Here is a 22,232-nt window from a genome sequence, read left to right on the forward strand (position 1 = left end):
AAGTGTTCTAAAGCCCAAGAGAAGGGTTTGGGGCCAGTGGTAAATATTAATATATAGATTGTAAAGGGCTGTAGGGAACTGGAACCAGTCATTTCCTTCCGGTCCCACCACTTCCAAGCTTTGGTCAGGAAATGAATGTGTCCTGTTAATAGGAGGGAGATGAAGATGAAGGAGCAGAATATTTGAATAGAAGACAAAAGGCATGGGTTTCCACACAACAGGTCATAAAAGACAAGGAAGGAACAGCGTATAGTACATTTAAAAAAAAAAAAAAAAAAAGAGCAGGGCTCAGATAACAAGTGAGGAGGAGAGGAGATGTGAGAGACAGGGTTTCCTAAGGGCTGAGAGAGGGTAACATCTCCATCTCACTTAGGGAGCTGTTAAATGATGATTTAACCAAAAGTCAGAAGGAGGGCTTAGGGCTCCAAAAGGAAGAACTTGGAGCCCCTATCAGGGTGGAACCCCCTCCTCCCCCCAGAATGTCCCAAGTCCTAGATATCTGTCCCTCACCAAGATGACCACCAAGTCCAGTATGTTCCAGATGCTGCTGAGGTAGCGAAGTCGGTGAATGTGGAGCTCCAGGATTTCTTCCACCACATAGTAGAAGATGAAGACGCAGAAGACGACCTCACAGCCAACAATAAAGAAGTCCCAGTTGCTGACATAGCGGATCAGCTTGACCGTGCGGATTTGCCAGGATGGGATGGCACCTCCTGTAGCTGGAAACTCCACCACCAGCCTGTGGGGGGAGGGGGAGACATCTAGTAGAGCCTGGGCTGGGACAGCTCCTCCCACTTCCTGTCCTCTCCACCCCCACCACAGGGTACGAGTTTAGAGAAGGGTCTCATGCACAAGAGACGGGAACCAGGAGCCAGGGACAGGGGAATGAAGTAGGGAAAGGGGGCTCACCTCAGGACACAGAAAAGATTGATGTTGGCATTGTAGACTGAGAAGTCGATGAACACCACCCGAGTGCCTCTGTCCAGCCACAGCCCCTCCTGAAGGTCCCGGAGAGCCTCTGCACTACCCTGTCGGGATCCTGGAAGGTCCAGGTAGTAGCCACCTCCACTGTAGCTTGTGAGCCTGCCCCAGTGGGAGGAGCCCCCCAACTCATCCTGCGAGTGGTATGTCCACCTGCCACAGAAAATGCCGGCTGAGCCAGCCCAAAAGTTCATCTCCCAAGGCAATGACAATGCTTTATCATTGTCTGGGCTTTACAGGTTTACATATTGTGGGTATGTGTATATATATGATATGTGATATATACATATATAGTGTATCATTTATTATTCTGTTTGATACTAACAACCATTTGAGAAGGGAGCGTGAATATTATCCACATTTTGCAGAAGAGAAAACTATGAAAGAGGTTACCGAAATAATGCAGCTATGAATGACAGAACTGAAACTCAAATGCAAATCTGATTTTTCACTATGTCACTCAAAGATTTGGATGACAAAGCCAAGCCCCACTTTTGGCCCACCTTGAATAGTCCCCCTAAGGGAAGCACCTGGACCAGAAGGAAAAGCTCCTTCCAGCTCTGTGACTGTACATCAGGCTCCTTCACCCCATGTTTCTCCATTCTATCCACTAAACTTTCTATCCTGAGTGCTTATTTCCTTCTTCCCTAATTCATCATCCATCCTTGACCCCTTGCTGCTCCACGTATCAATCTCAAGCGTTGGGCTTTTCAATTTCACCCATTCTCTATCCCCAACTTCTAGGCAAGAAAGGAAGCTTTCCGTGGAAGAACTGCATGCAAGGTAGGACAAGTGTGATTGCGACCTGCGTGTGGGAACAAGTCTGGAGGCTATGGCTGTGTTTGCTAACCTACCTCCTCTGTTCCTGAGTGACACAGACCAAGGTCCCCAAACAGCCACAGCTGGGATTCAGGGAGATGCCCCCTGAAGTCCCCTGAAGTGCTCTTGAGGCTCTATAAGCCTCAATGGAAGTGGTTTCCATACCTTGGGATGGTGTCAGGTTTGGAGGGGCAAGCCCTGTGACATTGGTAGGACAGGCTCACTCACGCTGTGCCATTGAGCGGCCCAAAGGGGAGTTGTTCTTCTTTGTCTGGAGAGTAGACATCATAGCAGCTCAGAATGTCCTCCCGGAAGTCTTCATGCACCACGCAGGAGTCATTGCGGACCTTTAGCTGCCGCAGCCTCGGAACCCCCAGCAGCAGGTTCTCATAGTAGATGAAGGAGTGGGAACCATGGCCCAAGCTCTGGTTGTTGTACCATTTGGTCCAATATAAACTGTCCAGTAGTGGGCCCTGGGCAAACTGAACCACAAGCTGGCTTGAACCTTACCCAGCCTCCTCCTGACCCCCTACCCTTAGGATGACCTTTGCACTCATCTTCTGACTCCCCAGCTTGTCTCCAGTCTGCTTTAAAAAAATTATTATTATTATTATTTTAAGGGATGGAGTCTCACTCTGTCACCCAGGCTGGAGTGCAGTGGCACAATCTCGGCTCACTACAACCTCTGCCTCCCGGGTTCAAGCGATTCTCGTGCCTCAGCCTCCCGAGTAGCTGGGATTTCAGGCATGCATCACTACACCCGGCTAATTTTTGTATTTTTAGTAGAGACAGGGTTTCACCATGTTGTCTAGCTGATCTTGAACAACTGACCTCAGGTGATTTGCCTGCTTCAGCCTCCCAAAGTGCTGGGATTACAGGTGTGAGCCATCGTGCCTGGCCTGCTTTTTAAAACTCTTCCATTGACCAATAAACCAGAGTCTGATCTGAAGTGGCCCTGCTCTTTATTTAAAATTCGTTTTGAAGTTCAGCCTTACCTCTGACTCCCGATACTAGTCTAACTCCTGGTTTAATTCCCTGATCGCTGTATTAATCCCTTACCCACCTCCACCTGAACTCTAGCCTAACCCATTAATTCAACCTGGCCCTTTGACTCAGTCTGATCCCTGACTGACCTGATTTCCCAGCATAAGGTCTGATCCATTGTCTAACCTGTGGCCTCAGGCCATTGAGAAAGAGAGGGGAGGGGTAGAAAAGATCTTATACTTACATCCCAGAAGTCTGCCATGCTGCTGATGGCCTGAAAGGAGACTCCAGTGTCTGATGCAGTATGTAAGAAGAGCTCAGACATCACTTTGGTGTAGTAATAAGCACTGGAGCTTGTCATTCCATAGGTCACTGGAAAACAACCCAAGAGGCTATGTCCTTCTCACTGTTCCCCCAGAGGAGACAGGAAAACCCATTGCCCTGGAGCCAGAGATGCTTCCAAGACGGAAGCCCGTCCCCCATCTGGACCCATCCCCTAGACTTGGTTAGGAGCCTAAGGGTGGCATAAGGAAGCCAGGAAATGCATTAGGGAAGGGTTGTAGCTACAGTGTCTCCTCCTCTTCTTCCAACTCACCTCAGAAAGACTGAACTCTGCTCAGTAGTTGTCTCTTACATTGTCATTATGAAAGTACACTTTTCTTTTTCTGAATCAGCTTAGCTTCCCAGCTCTTACTCCCCAGAGCCAAGATATTTCTGCCTTCTGCACTGGGTAGTGATTCCTTTTGTCCTCTTCCAAAAGGTAGTGATGCCTTTTGGAAAATGCCCCCAAATTCTAGAGCACTCCCTCTAGAGTTCAAGGCCTTGGCCAAACACCTTACAATAGAGATGTGGTCTCATGGCCCCTGGTGTCAGTGACTGTAGCCATGGGAGTGGCAGGTAGGCATAGCACCTCTGGCCCTGGCATGACTAGTACAATTGGATGGGCACAGTCATCACCTGAGAGAGCGACTCAGTGTTCCCAGATCAAAAAAGACCTAGGAAAAATCGCCCTGTGATTCTCCCTGTGCATACATTGTGTGCAAGTTAAATTAAAAAAAGAAAACTGGCCTTTACCCTGAAGAACTTGATCTCCCTCATGCACACTAACACATCCATCCAGTCCCATGTGCTGGTGGGGCTGTAGGGAGTTCTAAGTTTTGTTTACAAAGCAGGATTCTAAAAGTATAAGCCATTTATTTAATAGATTGTCCCTTAGTTTAAGATAGTTTAATGTTTTCTCATTTTGTAATTCAGGCTGTGCATTTGGGGAGGAATACCATAGAAGTGATACTGTGTCTTTCTCAGGGAATGATATCAAGAACTACATATTGCCTGTTCATCTCATTACTAGTGAGGTTAACTTTGATCTTTTGTTAAGGTGGTGTCTGCCAGTTTCTTCAACATAAAATTACTGTTTTTCTTTCTGTAATTGTATGTATTTTTGTGGGGAGACCCTTTCAAACTGTGTAAATATTCTGTTACTCATCCATCATTCACTTTCACTGAGCATCAATGAATGCTAGCTTTAGCATCCCTTGATGATTTTTGCCTGATTATTACTAATATTGTCAAATGGTGATTTTTTTTTTTTTTCACTCTTGTTGCCCAGGCTGGAGTGCAATGGCGCGATCTCGGCCCACCGCAACCTCCACCTCCTGGGTTCAAGCAATTCTCCTGCCTCTGCCTCCAAAGTAGCTGGGATTCAGGCATGTGTCACCATACTCGGCTAATTTTGTATTTTTAGTAGAGATGGGGTTTCTCCATGTTGGTCAGGCTGGTCTTCAACTCCTGATCTCAGGTGATCCGCCCACCTCGGCCTCCCAAAGTGCTGGGATTACAGGTGCGAGCCATTGCGCCAGCCTCAAATGGTGATTTTTTAAAAATTCCACAATTCCTTCTCCATTTATTAGTTGACATTTTCTTCAGAAGAGCTTTCCCTTATTCCTAATTCATGTATTCATGTATGTGTGTGTATATATATATGTGTGTGTGTGTATATATACACACACACACACACATCAATTTGAACCTATGGATTCTTGGAGGCTTTTTTTCCTATGGGTTATAATTTATTATTTATTTTGTTACTCAAGTTTTTTGGCCAGGTAATAAAAGGCAAAGAAAAACTAAATAATTGTTCCAGGTTTGGCCGGGTGTGGTAGCTCACACTTCTAATCCTAGCACTATGGGTGGTGGAGATGGGCAGATCACTTGAGCTCAGGAGTTCAAGACTAGCCTGGGCAATATAGCCAAACCCCATCTCTACAAAAAAAAAAAAAAAAAAAAAAAAAGGTAGACGGGCATGGTGTTGCATGCCTGTAGTGCCAGCTACATGGGAGACTGAGGCAGGAGGATCACTTAAGCCCAGGAGGCAGAGGTTGCAATGAGCCAAGATCGCACCACTGGGTGACAAAGTTAGACTCTGTCTCAAAAAAAAAAAAAAAAAGCCGGGCGCGGTGGTTCACGCCTGTAATCCCAGCACTTTGGGAGGCCGAGACGGGCGGATCACGAGGTCAGGAGATCGAGACCATCCTGGCTAACACAGTGAAACCCCGTCTCTACTAAAAAATACAAAAAACTAGCCGGGCGAGGTGGCGGGCGCCTATAGTCCCAGCTACTCGGGAGGCTGAGGCAGGAGAATGGCGTGAACCCGGGGGGCAGAGCTTGCAGTGAGCTGAGATCCGGCCACTGCACTCCAGCCTGGGTGACAGAGCGAGACTCCGTCTCAAAAAAAAAAAAAAAAAAAAAAAAGACTTATTCCAGGTTAAATGATACTAAAGAAATTTGACTTGATGTAAATGTTCTAAAGTAAATAATAATAATAATAAATTGAAAGCTAATCCTGGACCATAATTTTTTTCCATTTGCTATAAAGGCTGTTAGTGGAATAATTGATGAAATTATAATAAGGTCTGTTCGTTAAATGGTAGTACTGGACTGCTGATAAATTTCTGACTTTGATAAGAGAATATCCTTGTTTTTAGAAAATATGTATTGAAGTATTTAGGAACAAAAGGGCATTATGTCTATAATTTACTCTCAAACGTGTGTGTGTGTGTGTGTACACGTGTGCACGCTCATATGTGGAGGATGGGGGAAAGAGAATGAGAAAGGAGAAGCATGGTAATATGTTCATATATGGGAAATCTGAGTGAAATGTGTGCAGTGTAGCAATAATTCTTTGTATTTTTCTTGCAAATTTTCTGTAAGTCTATAATTACATCAAACTCTTTTTTTGTTTTTTTTTTTATACACAGTTTCACTCTTGTTGCCCAGGCTGGAATACAATGGCATGATCTCAGCTCACCACAACCTCTGCCTCCCAGGTTCAAACGATTCTCCTGCCTCAGCCTCCTGAGTAGCTGGGATTACAGGCATGCACCACCACACCCACACCCAGCTAATTTTATATTTTTAGTAGAGACGGCGTTTCTCCATGTTGGTCTCGAACTCCCGACCTCAGGTGATCTGCCCGCCTCGGCCTCCCAAAGTGCTGGGATTACAGGCATGAGCCACCGCGCCTGGCTACATCAAACATTTTAAAAGTAGAATTTGTCAGCCTCTTGTGAGCAATTCCCTGTAAGAATTTTCCTTTTCAGATGTTGGGCCATATTTTCTCCCATTTCCTCATCTGGAAGGAGAATGATCATGGATTGGTCACTAACATACTTTTTCAGGGGGGAGAAACAGCACAGAAGGAAACATTATTATTCACATTTCCCCATTCCACACTGTTTTTTTTTTTTTTTTTTTTTTTTTTTTGAGACGGAGTCTTGCTCTGTAGCCCGGGCTGGAGTGCAGTGGCTGGATCTCAGCTCACTGCAAGCTCCGCCTCCCGGGTTTACGCCATTCTCCTGCCTCAGCCTCCCGAGTAGCTGGGACTACAGGCGCCCGCCACCTCGCCCGGCTAGTTTTTTGTATTTTTAGTAGAGACGGGGTTTCACGGTGTTAGCCAGGATGGTCTCGATCTCCTGACCTCGTGATCCGCCCGTCTCGGCCTCCCAAAGTGCTGGGATTACAGGCTTGAGCCACCGCGCCCGGCCTCCACACTGTTAAGTCCAAGACATGGCTTTATTTCTAACTCGAATCTGTGATTACTTGTCGTTAGTTATCTGGACTCAGTTTTTCTGGATCTGGAAAATGGGTTCCTGCTGGAAATCAAACTTCTGTGTGCGGAGAGCCCATCACAGTTACAACTGATAGCAAGCTGAACCTTTCCTAATGAAGTAGGTTGGCTAAATTGTCACATCTTCTGAGTAGCCACTAGGTGGTACTCATTGCTATAGCTTTTACTCTTTTCCAGTTCAGAGAATTAACCTTGCTCTGAATGGCCTGTCAACTATCTATGGATGCCTAATATCTTTGATTATTATACAAGGCAGTAAATATTATGTCTTCTGAGAAAAATGGCTTCACCTGGTAAAATGCCTATTGACAGGCAGAAATTGAGTATTCGTTATTTGTAACTTTTTAAATTGAAGTGCATAGGTACAGAAAAGACCAAGAAGCAACCTTAAAAATTTTCTAAATTAGAATCTAAATTGCGTTTAGTACCTGTTCAACACTCTCTCTCCATACAAACACTCTTTCTCCCTCATTCATTCTTATATCTGTTAATTTTGTACTTCATCCCATGAGATGAGGGGTACTTTCCCACCATCTTATGAAACCCAAACTGAGTATTTCTAATATCCTCGATGTTCATAGTTAGTAACCCATATTATCAGCCTATCAACCTGAATTATTCTAAAAACACATTTTATATTCATTAAACAAACATTATTCAAATTCTACAATGTGTAAAATACCTTGCTAGGTGTCATGGTTTCTTTTATCTTTATCTTTTCTTTTCCTCTTATTTTTTTGAGACAGGGTCTTGCTGTGTTGCCCAGGCTGGAGTGGGGTAGCACTATCATGGCTCACTGCAGCCTCAACCTTCTGGGGTCAAGTGATCCTCCCATCTCAGCCTCCTGAGTAGCTGGGACCACAAGTGCGTGCCACCACTTCTGACTAATTTTTTTATTTTTTGTAGAGACAAGTTCTCACTATGTTGCCCAGGCTGGTCTTGAATTCCTGGGCTCAAGCTGTCCTCATCCTTTAGCCTCCCAAAGTGTTGGAAACATAGGCGTGAGCCAGCATGACCAGCAGTGTCATGGTTTCTATCCTTAAAAAGTTCTATTGAGGAAGACATGTCCCAGAATGAACTTGATGTAGCAGAATGAGCATGAGCACTGGAGTCAGACAGATCTAGGTTCAAATCCCAGCTCTGAGGCCGGGCGCGGTGGCTCAAGCCTGTAATCCCAGCACTTTGGGAGGCCGAGACGGGCGGATCACGAGGTCAGGAGATCGAGACCATCTGGCTAATACGGTGAAACCCCGTCTCTACTAAAAATACAAAAAACTAGCCGGGCGAGGCGGCGGGCGCCTGTGGTCCCAGCTACTCGGGAGGCTGAGGCAGGAGAATGGCGGGAACCCGGGAGGCGGAGCTTGCAGTGAGCTGAGGTCCGGCCACTGCACTCCAGCCCGGGCGACAGAGCGAGACTCCGTCTCAAAAAAAAAAAAAAAAAAAAAAAAAAACAAATCCCAGCTCTGCCACTTACAATATAGACTTGGGCTCTGAGTCTCAGCTTGCTCATCTGTAAAACTGGGAGTATAATACCACTTAGGCAACTCAACAAGTAGTTGAGTGGGTTCCCAATAAGTGTTTGTTGGCTGAACCAACAGTGAAAAAATTAAAAATAACTATAATACTATAATAAAGGGTAGAAATGAAATAAGTGAATCATTCTTTTTTCTTTTTTTTTTTTTTTTGAGATGGAGTCTCACACTGTCACCCAGGCTGGAGTGCAGTGACGTGATCTCAGCTCACTGCAACCTCTGCCTCCCGGGTTCAAGTGATTCTCCTGCCTCAGGCTCCCGAGTAGCTGGGATTACAGGCGCCCGGCACCATGCCTAATTTTTTGTATTTTCAGCAGAGATGGGGTTTCACTATGTTGGCCAGGCTGGTCTTGAACTCCTGACCTCGTGATCTGCCTGCCTCATCCTCCCAAAGTGCTGGGATTACAGGTGTGAGCCACTGGGTCAGGGTTTTTGTTTGTTTGTTTTGAGACAGAATCTCATTCTGTCACCCAGACTGGAGTGCAGTGGCATGATCTCAGCTTACTGCAACCTCTGCCTCCCAGGTTCAAGCAATTCTCCTGCCTCAGCCTCTCAAGTAGCTAGGATTATAGGCACGCACCACCATGCCCAGTTAATTTTTGTATTTTTAGTAGAGACGGGGTTTCACCATGTTGGCCAGGCTGGTCTCAAACTCCTGACCTCAAATGATCCACCCGCCTTGGCCTTCCAAAGTGCTGGGATTACAGGTGTGAGCCACCACACTTGGCCAAGTGAATCATTTTAAAACTGAGTAAAGCACTATTATTCCATATTTGACCCATCACAGCAATGTCATCAAAACAGTCAAGGACAATTTATATTTAGAAAATGTTGGAAAGAGGCTGGAACATTCTTTAGTCCAAAGAGAATAATATATTCATACAAGTCTTGGGTAAGAGAAATAAAGCCAGTCCTTGGTTGACCTAGCAAGCAAGCACAGTTTACCAGTAACCCCTCCCTACACAGTGTGAGGGTAGAAATGGTGCTGGCAGAACTCAGTCTCTCTAATAAGTCATCCATTGAGAGCATCAGATGGGCATCAAGCATGGAGGTTGCAGGAATCTGAATCTAAAAGCAGGGCAGAGGAAGCCCAGGGTTGTTCATGGGGTGATGATTTGGCTCCTGTGTCTTTCTCCCCTTTTCTTAACCCACTGATGATAAGCAAACTTCAGCATGCATCAGAATCATCTGGAAGGCTTGTTAAAACACATATTGCTGGCCAAGTACAGGGCTCACTCTTGTAATCCCAGCACTCTGAGAGGCTGACATGGGTGTATCACTTGAGTCCAGGAGTTCAATACCAGCCTGGGCAACATGACAAGATCCTGTTTCTACAAAAAATACATAAATCAGCCGGGCATGGTGGTGTGCACCTGGGGTCCCAGCTACTCGGGAGGCTGAGGTGAGAGGTCAAGGCTGCAGTTAGCCAAGAGCATCACAAAAAAACAAAAACCAAAACCAAAAACCCTTAAAACACATGGATTGCTGTAGGTTTGGGTGGGGCTCAACAATTTGCATTTCTTTTTTTTTTTTTCTTTTTTGAGATGGAGTCTCGCTCTGTCGCCCAGGCTGGAGTACAGTGGCCGGATCTCAGCTCACTGCAAGCTCCGCCTCCCGGGCTTACGCCATTCTCCTGCCTCAGCCTCCCGAGTAGCTGGGACTACAGGCGCCTGCCACCTTGCCTGGCTAGGTTTTTTTTTTATTATTTTTTAGTAGAGACGGGGTTTCACCATGTTAGCCAGGATGGTCTCGATCTCCTGACCTCGTGATCCACCCGTCTCGGCCTCCCAAAGTGCTGGTATTACAGGCTTGAGCCACCGCACCCGGCCAACAATTTGCATTTCTAATAAGTTCCAAAGTGATACTCGTGGTCATGGGACCACACTTTGAGAACTGCTCCCTTGACCTGTTGCAATCAGAAAAGCAATCAATCCCACTTGTCTTCAATAGAGATGTCAAGAAGGCAGGGGGTTTCCCAGTATGTGTTTTGGTGATTCTCAAGATAGAGAGTAGAAAAGAGAAAAAACCTCCCAGAAAAAAACCTCAGAACTTCCCAGGGATTGCAAGATGCTTTTATAAACTACATAGACCACTTAGGACACCTCCTTCCCACTCCAGGGGAAAATCACTGAGTTCACTGCCCACACGAACCACTGGTAGTCATGTAAGGGGATCACATCCCTCGGTGCATTATTGCAGAAGAAAACTGAAAACAACTTGATGCGTCTGGCACGATGGCTCATACCTGTAATCCCAGCACTTTGAGAGGCCAAGGCGAGTGGATTGCTTGAGACAGAAGTTCGACACCAGCCCGGGCAACATGTCTCAACTCTGTCTCTACTGAAAATACAAAAATTAGGTGTGTTGGCACACACCTGTAGTCCCAGCTACGCGGGGCACTGAGGCAGGAAGATCACCTGAGCCTTAGGAGATGGAGGCTGCAGTGAGTCATGATCGTGCCACTGCACTCCAGTATCGGTGACAGAGTGAGACCCTGTCAAAAAAAAAAAAAAGAAAGAGAGAGAGAAAGAAAGAAGAAGAAAAAGAAGAAAGAAAGAGAGGGAGAGAGAGAGAAAGAAAGAAAGAAAGAAAGAAAGAAAGAAAGAAAGAAAGAAAGAAAGAAAGAAAGAAAGAAAGAAAGAAAGAAAGAGAAAGAAAGAAAGGCAGGAAAGAAGGAAGGAAGGAAGGAAAGAAAGAGAAAGGAAGGAAGGAAAGAAAGAAAGAAAGAAAGAAAGAAAGAAAGAAAGAGAAAAAGAAAGAAAGAGAAAGAAAGAAAGAAAGGAAGGAAGGAAGGAAGAAAGAAAGAAGGAAAGAAAGAAAGAAAGAAAGAAAAAGAAAGAGAAAATAACTTGATGATATTTCCTGGTGTTTCCCTCCCCCTACATCCCCACTAGTTTCTATTCTCTTCAGGTAATAAGTATCATAGTTTGACTCTACAGTCAAGAACCAGCCTGTTTAACTGGAACACCTGGTTCAAAGATTTCTGAATCGGACAGAGGCTCGATGTATCCATTTCATCATCACCCTTCTCCAAATCAGGAGAAAGAAATGACAAGACTAGACACCTATTGCCTCAAAACACCTATTATGTGTCCTGTGTTAAGTGCTTGACATGCTTATTTCATTTAATCCTACTATAGCCTTATGTGGTGGGTGCCAATATTATCCATGCTTTCCAGTTTTGGAGGGTTTAAGTAACTTGCCCAAAGGAAAACAACTAATGGAGCCAGGATTAAAATGCAAATCTGTCTGCCTCCATAGTAGACCGATTGTGTATCACTCCCAGAATTGTCCCAAGAGATAGAAGTTACAGAGGGTGGCCAGGTGCAGTGGCTCATTTCTGTAATCCTAACACTTTAGGAGGCCAAGACTTGAGGAGCACTTGAGCCCGGAAATTCATACAGCAGCATGGGCAAAACAGGGAGACCTTGTCTCTACAAAAAAATTTTAAAATTAGCCAGGCATGGTGGTGGGCACCTGTGATCCCAGCTACTTCGGAGGCTGAGGTGGGAGGATCGCTTGAGCCCTGGAGGTTGAGGTTGCAGTAAGCAATGATCATGACACTGCATTCCAGCCTGGGCAACAGAGTGAGACCCTGTCTGAAAAAATAAAAAAATAATAAGTTTTAGGGGAGAAACTTAAGCTACATAAAAGGCAGTCCTTCTTCACCACTAGTGCTTTCAATTATGAAATGGGCCACTTCACAAACATCCTTTTCACCACTGGGAGTGTCAGCAAAGGATTGTCAGCTGAGGATCATCTGAGGCTCACATGGAGGGGGTTCTAGGGCTGGCCTTCCCAGCTCCTTCCTGTAAGATACAGTGAAAGAGTGCAATTGCCCTTTGTATTTCATAAGGTGACACTAGACCAGAGGGGGGAATGAGTCAGGATTTGACTCAGTATGTCAAATGCCAGTATGTCAATATGTCACTACCATTTTGAGGCAGAAATGGGCTCATTCCAGGAGATCTTTGGAGACTGGATGATAACTACATGAGAATGTGTGAAGGGGATTCAGAGACTAGGTGATGGTTTCATGTCAAATATAGAGAGTATCCGATTTTTTTTTCTTTGACAGAAATTAAATTCTCCTGCACACACTATATCATGCTTCTTAATCTTGGCCTCAGATCAAATTCACAATTGTTCAATAATAACAACCACCACCATTATTGATACATTATTCACCAGGCTTTATATACATTTTCTCCCAGGATCCTAAAAAATACCAATACAATAGCAATTACCATCTCCATTTTATGCAGATAACTCAGATTTAGAATGTTGCTTTTTTGTTTTGTTTTGTTTTTGAGATGGAGTCTCACTTTTGTTGCCCAGGCTGGAGTGCAATGACACCATCTCGGCTCACTGCAACCTCCGCCTTCCAGGTTCAAGCAATTCTCCTGCCTCAGCCTCCCAAGTAGCTAGGATTATAGGCATGCACCACTACGCCTGGCTAATTTTTGTATTTTTAGTAGAGATGGGCTTCACCACGTTGACCAGGCTAGTCTCAAACTCCTGACCTCAGGTGATCCACCCACTTTGGCCTCCCAAAGTATGGGATTACAGGCATGAGTCACTGTGCCAGGCCCCAGAGTGGTATTAAATAACTTGTCAAAAGATAATACAGCAAGCAAGTATTAATATAACTTGGATTCAAACTCAAGTCTGCCTTACTCCAAAAACCATGATTTAACCACTATTCTATACTACACTAATATATCATGCTATCACCCTAACGCCCTAAATCCTTCTGATTAAGGATTCTGACTCTCCTTTCAAAATTCCATCCAAATAGTTAGAATTGTGCAAGTCTATAAGATGTCCTTATAAGCAAACTCTGTTTTGAGAGTTTAATATCTGAGTCTGAAGGTGAATTGCAAAAGCACTTGTTAAACTCAAAAGATCGCTGTCTTGGAAGAAGCTTCCATTCTGGTATAAAACGAATAACAGTATCTCAATCTGTATCAGGAACCATATTCTGACGTAGATAAGTCCCAAGGAAGGAAAAAGTCACATGCACAAAAATGATACCTGGGTTATTTATAATGTCAAAAAAAATTGCAAACAACCCAAAAATCTTACAGAGACAATTATTAAGTAAAGTATGAGATCACTGAGTCACTTAATGGAATATGATACAGTCATTAAAATGGTAACAAAAACAATGCTTGGGTAATAACCAAATTTTATCCACTCTTATGTTTACAGTAGAGACTGAATCCATACAATGATTGTATCCATACAATGAAAATTTTTTAAAAACACACTAAGTGTAAAAACTTGAAGGAAAAACCGACTTTTTAAAAACCAGTGGTATAATAGCTGAATTTTCTTTCATTTCATTCTCATGGAGTTTTTAATGCTATAATAATAGTAAAAGAATATAAAAATTATAAAATCATTAAAAAAATTTTCGTCTGTGTGTTTCCAAGTTGTAGGCTGAAATTTCCAGGTGCTGGATGCTGTACTGACTTTGCTATTACTTCATTAAGATCTGTTCCCTCCTTTCCTGGCTAATACCATGATTTTGTTTGAGGTATCACACCTCTTCGGATCATCTCAGATATGTTGGCAGAAGCTAAATCCAACCCTGGCTATAGGACTTGGACAAGCAGTTCAGGTCAGAGCAAATCCGCAAAGACTCCTCCCTTAGCACAATTACAGGTTCAGGGATGACCTTGTAACCCATTTCAGGCCAAGGAGTCATAAAGAGAGATTTCTGGAACCTTTGGGGATCTTCTCTTTTCTACTAGATGTGAATGAGAAAGCCCCAGAAGAGTCAGCCTTAGGATGAAACTGATTGTGCCCCTGGCAAAACTGAGTAACAGAAACAGACAGATCCTTGACAATGTCATTAAGCCACTAGCTTGATCAGCCCTGAACCCTGCCCTTCTTCGAACTTTCGTTACCCAGACAATAAATCCCATTATGGCTTAAGCCAGTTTTTGTTGGGTTGTCCTTCATTGTAACATAGTCCTTACATGGCAACCATAACATTTCCAAAAAGGTTGCACTATTTCTGAGGAAAAGAGAGCTAGAAAAGAGGGCAGTGAGCCCAGCGCAGTGGCTCACACCTGTAATCTCAGAAATTTGGGAGGCCAAGGTGGAAGGATTGCTTGAGTACAGGAGTTCAACACCACCTTGGGCAACATGGTGAGATCCCATTTCTACAAAAAGAAAAAAAATTAGCTGGATGTGGTGGCACACATCTGTAGCCCCAGCTACTCGGGGAGGCTGAGGCAGGAGGGTGCTTGAGCCCAGGAGGCTGAAGCTGCAATGAGCTGTGTACGTGCCACCGCACTCCAGTCTGGGTGACAGAACAAGACCCTGTCTCAAACAAAAACCAAACAGGAACAACAGCAGCAACAAAAGAGAGCAATGGATGCCAAAGCCTACATTAATTAAAATACATTCTTATCCTGTATTAAAAGGAGCTTGCTGAGCAAGTCAACTGATGATGATATTCTAAAAACATGCCTATCATTAAGTCCTCAGGCTCTTCAAGGTTTATTTCTGGGTAAACCAAGATCTCTAAAATACCATGAAAAATGTATATTATATACACACACACACGCACATATACATTTACATATGTGTGTGCAGGCACACACACACACACCCCTCACTCCTAAAATTGCCCTTATAAAATGAGTATTTAATGTGAATTTTAAGAAAGGCAGATACAAAAAAAGTCAAATGAAAAGTAGCTCCAATTTTTTTTTTTTTTTTTTTTTTTGGAGACAGAGTCTCACTCTGTCGCCCAGGCTGGAGTGCAGTGGCGCAGTCTCGGCTCACTGCAGCCTCCACCTCCCAGGTTCAAGCAATTCTCCTGCCTCAGCCTCCCAAACAGTTGGGACTACAGGCATGGGACACCCCTCCCAACTAATTTTTTGTATTTTTAGTAGAGACAGGGTTTCACCATGTTGCCCAGGCTGGTCTCGAACTCCTGAGCTCAGGTAATCTGCCCTCCTTAGCCTCCCAAAGTGCTAGGATTACAGGCGTGAGCCACTGTGCCTGGCCAGAAGCTCCAATTTTTAACATTGCTTTTATCATTTGTGATATTCCATACTCCTTATATAAAAACCAACAAGACCAATTGTTCCCAGAGTTAGCACCTCCTTATTAACCTGGTGTGCTTTTTTCTTACTCAGCAATGAGAACTATGAAACCTATTTGTGTTTTCTTCTTTGCTTTGGCCACTAGGAACCTCAGGCTTTGTTATCATTTGCAGTACTCTTGTTTAATCTTGAGTGTTCTGGTACACGTTTTTTTCCTCTCCTAACTTTTTCCCACTTCTTTTGCTAAGTAGGTTTTATTGTAGTTCTAACAGGCTATATTTCACTGTATCTGCACTTTTTAACATAAGCTCTGATCCCTTTTAGACATAGGTGGGGCATAAATGTATTGTTACTGAAGAAGTATGACTAATAATTATTATTAATCATTAACATCATGAGCTTGGGTAATAACCAAATTTTATCCACTCCTATGTTTACAGTAGAGACTGAATATTTTCGTGATTTCTTTTGAACTGCTGGAAGACCTGCCCAGCTCAGAGCAGTAAGAAGTCACCAGTGCTGACTTCAGTCGGCAACTTTGTACATCTCCTTTCCCAGGTGATTGCCATATCTAGGCCATCGTATGCTACTGAGCTTCTTCCCTGCCCCTAATATGTGATATGTGATGGAACACAGTTGTCCTTTTCCAACAATACTCTCCTTGGGAAGGAATGGGATCCCTTCCCTCAACTTATTGACAAAGACTATCAGAGGGCTGGGGTGCATCTGCCAGCAAGTGTATATAGTTCCTTTATGTGTCTATACTAGTGGAACACATAAAGGAACTATTATATATACACTTTTTTTGACACTCAAAAGTCAACTGCTCCTTCCTAAGCTGGATAGCTCTGAAGAGAAGCAGTAAGGATGCTTCTCTAGAAATCTGGGGATGTCTTCCACCCATAATCCCTCCCCTGACAGTCATTGTTCAGATAGAGCCTCCACTGTTCCGTCAATCCTCCAACTGTTGAAGAGTTGGAAGTTCCTTGGGCCCTTATCAATTCTCTAAATTTGTCCTGCAGCTCCTCTGATGGCCTCTTCTTGAGCCCCTCATCCCATATCTTGCTGAGAAGTTCTCTGAAACATCTCTATCTGTATCTTGGCACACTAGATCCAGCTTGGCTTTGATCATATAAATAATTTGGGGTGAGGAGAGGTCTGTGGTTATCCCTATAGGGTTGTTCACTTTCTTGTGAAATACAATACAATGTCATGAAATGATCCCTTCTTATGCCTTCTCAACAGCCTCTGGTAATAGTTTCACAATAGCTTAGCTATGCACTTTAACATCCACTCCTTTTAGAAAAGAATCACCTCTCATCCAACTCCCTAATGATTTTGTCTCCAGCAGATTTTTCAATTAATGCCTTGATTTCTCCAGGTTCCATTAACTGTTGTTTCCCCCAGCGCCAAACTATGGGCAAGATTCCTCCCCACCTTAACTGGCACAGACTGCTAGTTATTCCCCAAAACCTTTCCCCTCTTTTTACATAATAATGCAATTATATTTGGAGCACGTTGCTGTCCCACTAAACACCATATCACCCAGCCTACCTTAGAAGCTAGGCCTGATGACCATTTAATTAAGTTCCGGCCAGTGAAATGTGAGTGGAGTGATATACTTCCGCTTACAACTTCCGGCTCATGTCCTTAAAGGAAGGAACATGCCTTCCCTTTTTACTTTCCTCCTTCTTGCTAGCCGAAGCATGGACAGAAGAGCAGCAGCTGAAGCATAAGATAGAAGCCATGCGTTGAAGGCTGGGTACAGTGGCTCGCACCTGTAATCCCAGCACTTTCGGAGGCTCAGGCAGGAGGATCACTCGAGGTCAGGAGTTCGAGATCAGCCTGACCAACATGGTGAAACACCATCTCTACTAAAAATACAAAAATTAGGCCAGGCAGGGTGGCATGAACCTGTAATCCCAGCTACTAAGGAGGCTGAGGGAGGAGAATCGCTTGAGCCCATGAAGCAGAGATCACAGTGAACCGAGATCACACCACTGTACTCAAGCCTGGGCAACAGAGTGAGACTTCATCTCAAAAAACAAACAAACAAACAAAAAAAGGAAGCCATATGTTGAGGATGACAAAGTAGAAAGGTAGAAGGAGTCTGGGCTCCACGTCACTTCCGAAGCTCCACATTAGTCCAGGGCTTCTTATGGCCCAGACTGTTATGTGAGAAAGAAATGGACTTCAATCTTATTTAAGCCACTGTTATTTTGTTCTTGTTCTTGCAGGTAAATCAATATCCCAACATATACTTGTATGAATATACCCATGCCAGATGGATATTTTCCAAAAGAAGTCTTTCCAAGAAAATTAACATAAAAATTTGGGGCTTTTTGCTGTTAGAGGGGAAAAACATAGAGCTGATGTCAACAAACAGCACAAACTTTCTATCCTAATAAAGTCAAGTCTAATCAGATTTCTTGGTTAAAACCATTTACTGGGTACACAGACCCTTATTCCTTTTTGGAGTAGAAAGTTCCCTCCTGAAAAAAAAAAAGTCTTTTATTGTTCTCCTCCTCCTCCTTCTCTCCTCCTTCCTCCTCTTGGGCAATTCCTCCTTCCATTATCTTTGCTACTATCCCACCACACATTCTGGTGAACGTTACTGGGTCATTCCAAGTTGGACTCCAAATACTTCATGTGTCTTAAGACAGAGGGTAGACAGGGGAAAGTAGGAACCTGGAAACGAGGGAAGGGTTAGAACCTCAGGGTATGCACTGAAGGTTGTTGAAACCATGCATTTCATATCAGTGTGTCTACAGAGACTACAACTGAGAGAACTAGATTCACTCACATCTGCTTCAGTAATGAAGTCTATGAGCATTATTAAGCTTTTTATGGCTTAGGTTCAGAAGATTGTGGTTCTAGAGAACCTATGACACATGGCCAGTTTCTTCTTAGGAAATTAGATTCAGAGCCAAAAGGTTTTATGAGTTGCTGTTGAAGGAAAAACAATCAGACTGAGGATGATTACTCTGGAAAAACGGAAATGAATCCAAGACCTTGTTAGTGATCCCCCTGAAGTTTCTAGTAGCTCTGAGATCTTAGCCCAGCTGGAAGAATAGACCTATACATACTTGTCCATGCTGAATCAATATAATAGATTATCTCAGGGGATGGAACACTGAAATCAGACACCTAGAAGGCTGGAGATAGGAGTAGGGGCCAGGGCATAAGGCGATGAAACAAGGAGGCTGCTGGAACTTCCCTGTTCTATTCCATTCTGAATGCAGAATCAAGGGAAAACAAAGCAATTGATTCTCATGGATTCAGTATGGCTTTAGTTGATGGCTTGTAAGTTCTCATGCGGTGTCAGAACTGCGTAAAGAGTTTACAAAGACAGCAATCAAACCAGGAAGTCAACAGTCCTAAGGAAGATGAAGAGTCTTCTTTAGAGTCATCCTGGAAAAATACTGCCCCCTAGATAGCATTGCCTCTGTGTGGCCCAGAAACCTCCTGACATAGCATGAACTTCAGTTAATGTCATAAGAGATAAGGTAAGACTTCTGTAGCTATGGTCTCTGCGAAGGAGGGCACCCTGTTTCAAAAGAGCTGAAGACACCAACTGTAGTAAAACATAAAAGGCCTGTCTTGATATAGGGATTTTCCTGGCTGATAAGGCAGCGGTGATTCCACATGCTCCTGTAGAAGGTAACAGAGGAAGAGTTGCACTTGCTCTTACAGTGCTTCTTTGAGCTAGTTTGCTGAAGATCTCCCAGAGACTGGTCATTTTGGAAAAACTAAAGCTACAGAGAGTATACTAGTGCTGAGACCCGGAGACTTTTTGCTGCCTAAATCTAGCTGAACCAAAAAAAAAAAAAAAAAAAAAAATGTATTTAGTGCTAGAAACCACGAGAAGAGTGGCCCTTGTTAAAAGGTGCCCAAGCTGGAGTCTTTGAACACATGGACCCAGAAAAGGTGGCAAACCAGGCAGGAAAAACCTAGTGATTATATATGTAAGGGGTCACCCCAATTGGATTGCCAATTTCATGCACTGTCTTAACAAATGATAAGGGAGCAGTAACTAAGTTAATAGAGTTGGTAACGAGTGATTTTATTACATAGAAGTCCTGGCTTTTACCTGTAATTGTGCAGTATAAGCTACCTGAATCAATAAGATTCTGTAAGGATTACAGGATAATCAATACCATGATCGAACCATATGTTCATCCAATACCAATAATCGGTTCTCTCTAGAGTTACTGGGCCTACCCTCAACATTTTGAGGAGTGCAAACAGTTTTCATTTATTTGAGTTATATCTATCTACCCTCAATAGACCCAGTAACTCCAGAGAGAATTGATTATGGGCATTGGTTCAATAACCAATCAATAACTCATCATTGTTTTTTGAAGTGTTGCAAAATAAAGGCCATCCAAGAAGACTCTATGCAGACAGCGTTGGTCACCCCAGAGAGATAACCACCTTCTTCACCAAGGGCTTTCTCACTCAGTACACCACAGGAGGCTCTCAAACGGTTCCATATAAAGGGAAATCATATTTAAGTAGTTAATAGTTGCTTGATTTATAAACAATTTTTATATATGTAATTTTTTCATGTTAATAATAGAGATAGGGTTTCTATGTTGCCCAGGCTGGTCTTAAACTCCTGGACACAAGCAATCCTCCCACAGACTGCTGGGATTACAGGCATGAACCACCATGCCTTGCCTGTAAATAATTTAAACAGAAACTATGTTATAACCACTTGGAAGGTCATGAACTTCCTGAAACACCTTTATCAAACTTTTCCTGGGGTTCAAGAACCAAAAGTGGAAAATGTGATTCCCTGGAGTTCCCAGCAGGGAGAGCCCTTTAAAAAAAAAATCTCAAGAAGCCATAGGCTTGTGTCTGGAACAGGAAGACATGGAAAAGCCTGTGAGACAGAGGACCAGGGAGAAAACAGGAGGAGTCAAAAGCTGTGGGCAGAGGTAGGGGAGAAGAAAGCAAAGCGGACCAGTGCCTGGGGAGAGAGAAGAGAGACAAGGAAGCAGGCACGGGGAGAGCCAGTCCAGGATCCAGAAGTATCCAGCGAGAAGCACTGTTCCTGATCCTGGGCTTCGCTGCAAGCTGGCAGGGCCTTAGAGTTATTCTGAAGTGTGATTTGTCTTTCACAAAGTGCATCCAGAGCACCTCCTTCACTGACTTTATTGCCATTATAGCCATCAGCACTTTAGGGGAGCCTCTTACACTACATTTATCACAATCAGCGGACATTCCACCTCACAGACTGCATTGCTGTTGACTTTACACATCCTTCTAGTGTAAACCAACAGAAGCTTCGTTATCTAAAATTCATGTATATTTATATGTGTCTAGAAAACAATTGAAATGGGCCGGGTGCACTGGCTCGTCTGTAATCCCAGCACTTCGGGAGGCTGAGGTGGGTGGATCACCCGAGGTCAGGAGTTTGAGACCAGCGTGGCCAACATGGTGAAATCCCATCTCTACTAAAAATACAAAAGTTAGCCAGGCGTGTTGGCGTGAGCCTGTAGTCTCAGCTACTCTGGAGGCTAAGGCAGAAAAGAAAGAAGGAAGGAAGGAAGGAAAGAAGGAAGGAAGGAAGGGAGGGAGGGAGGGAGGGAGGGAGGGAGGAAGGAAGGGAGGAAGGAAGGAAGGAACGAACGAACGAACGAACGAAGGAAGGAAAGAGAAGGGAAGGGAAGGGAAGAAGGAAGGAAGGAAGAAAGGAAGGAAGGGAGGGAGAGAGAAAACAGTTGAAATGATTATATACCAAACTAGGAACAGTGATTACTGGGAGGGATTTTTTATTTTGTTTTATTTTACTTTACTTTAAGCTCTGGGGTACATGTGCAGAACGTGCAGGTTTTTTACATAGGTATACATGTGCCATGGTGGTTTGCTGCACCTATTGACTCGTCATCTAGGTTTTAAGACCCGCGTGCTTTAGATATTTGTCCTAATCCTCTCCCTCCCCTTGTCCCTCACCCTCCTGCCACAGGCCCCAGGGTGTGTGATGTTCCCCTCCGTGTGTCCATGTGTTCTCATTGTTCAACTCCCACTTATGAGTGAGAACATGTGGTGTTTGGTTTTCTGTTCCTGTGTTAGTTTGCTGAGAATGAAGAGGGATTTTTACATTCTCTATGTTATCTGACTTTTTAAAAACAAGGACTATGTATTAAGTAAAAAATTAATAAATATATTCCCAATCTGATTTTCCTTGTAGGGGAAAGGGGGTAGAATTATGTTGTAATGGAATGAGGAGAAATACTGGTTTACACCTTTTTCCTCTTACTTGCCCTTTGAGACTCTGACTATGGCAAAACTCTTGCATATTCATAGCCTGAGGCCTTAGTTGGCTGTTGCTACCTCCTCCATCCCCTGCCTCCTTCAGGCTGACAGCCAGCACTATTAAAACTAACAAGCAAGCAAGCAAATGGCAATGACTTTGGGCCTCCCTGGCAATGACTTAAAAACAGTTAAAAACAGTTTTAGCACTGTTAAAATAAATAGGCAAGCAAATGGCAATGTCTGGGCTTCCCCAGACATGAATGATACCTGTCTCTGGGACCTTCAAGATTTCCCAGATCTCCCTGCCCACTTTGTCTCCCAGTTCTTACCATGGTCCCAGTGCACCCTCCACTGTAGCGCTCATCACAGTCTATGTCACTGTTTGTTTACATGTCAACCTTCCTTACTCCTTGAAGGCAGAAGATGTGTCTCAGGTATTTCTTTCCTTTTTTTTTTTTTTTTTTTTTG

General features: G+C 43.8%; 1 protein-coding gene across 1 annotated transcript in view; it reads right to left on the reverse strand.

Moving 5' to 3' along the window:
* PKD2L1 (polycystin 2 like 1, transient receptor potential cation channel) overlaps positions 1 to 22,232 on the reverse strand; it is a 44,976-nt gene that overhangs the window by 8,133 nt on the left and 14,611 nt on the right. The window contains 4 exon segments of the mRNA XM_065521282.2: positions 511 to 739; positions 910 to 1,134; positions 2,029 to 2,282; positions 3,029 to 3,156. Coding sequence (XP_065377354.1) covers positions 511 to 739; positions 910 to 1,134; positions 2,029 to 2,282; positions 3,029 to 3,156 — 836 coding nt within the window.

This window comes from Macaca fascicularis, chromosome 9 (genome assembly GCF_037993035.2).
Source record: "Macaca fascicularis isolate 582-1 chromosome 9, T2T-MFA8v1.1".
Taxonomy (NCBI): domain Eukaryota; kingdom Metazoa; phylum Chordata; class Mammalia; order Primates; family Cercopithecidae; genus Macaca; species Macaca fascicularis.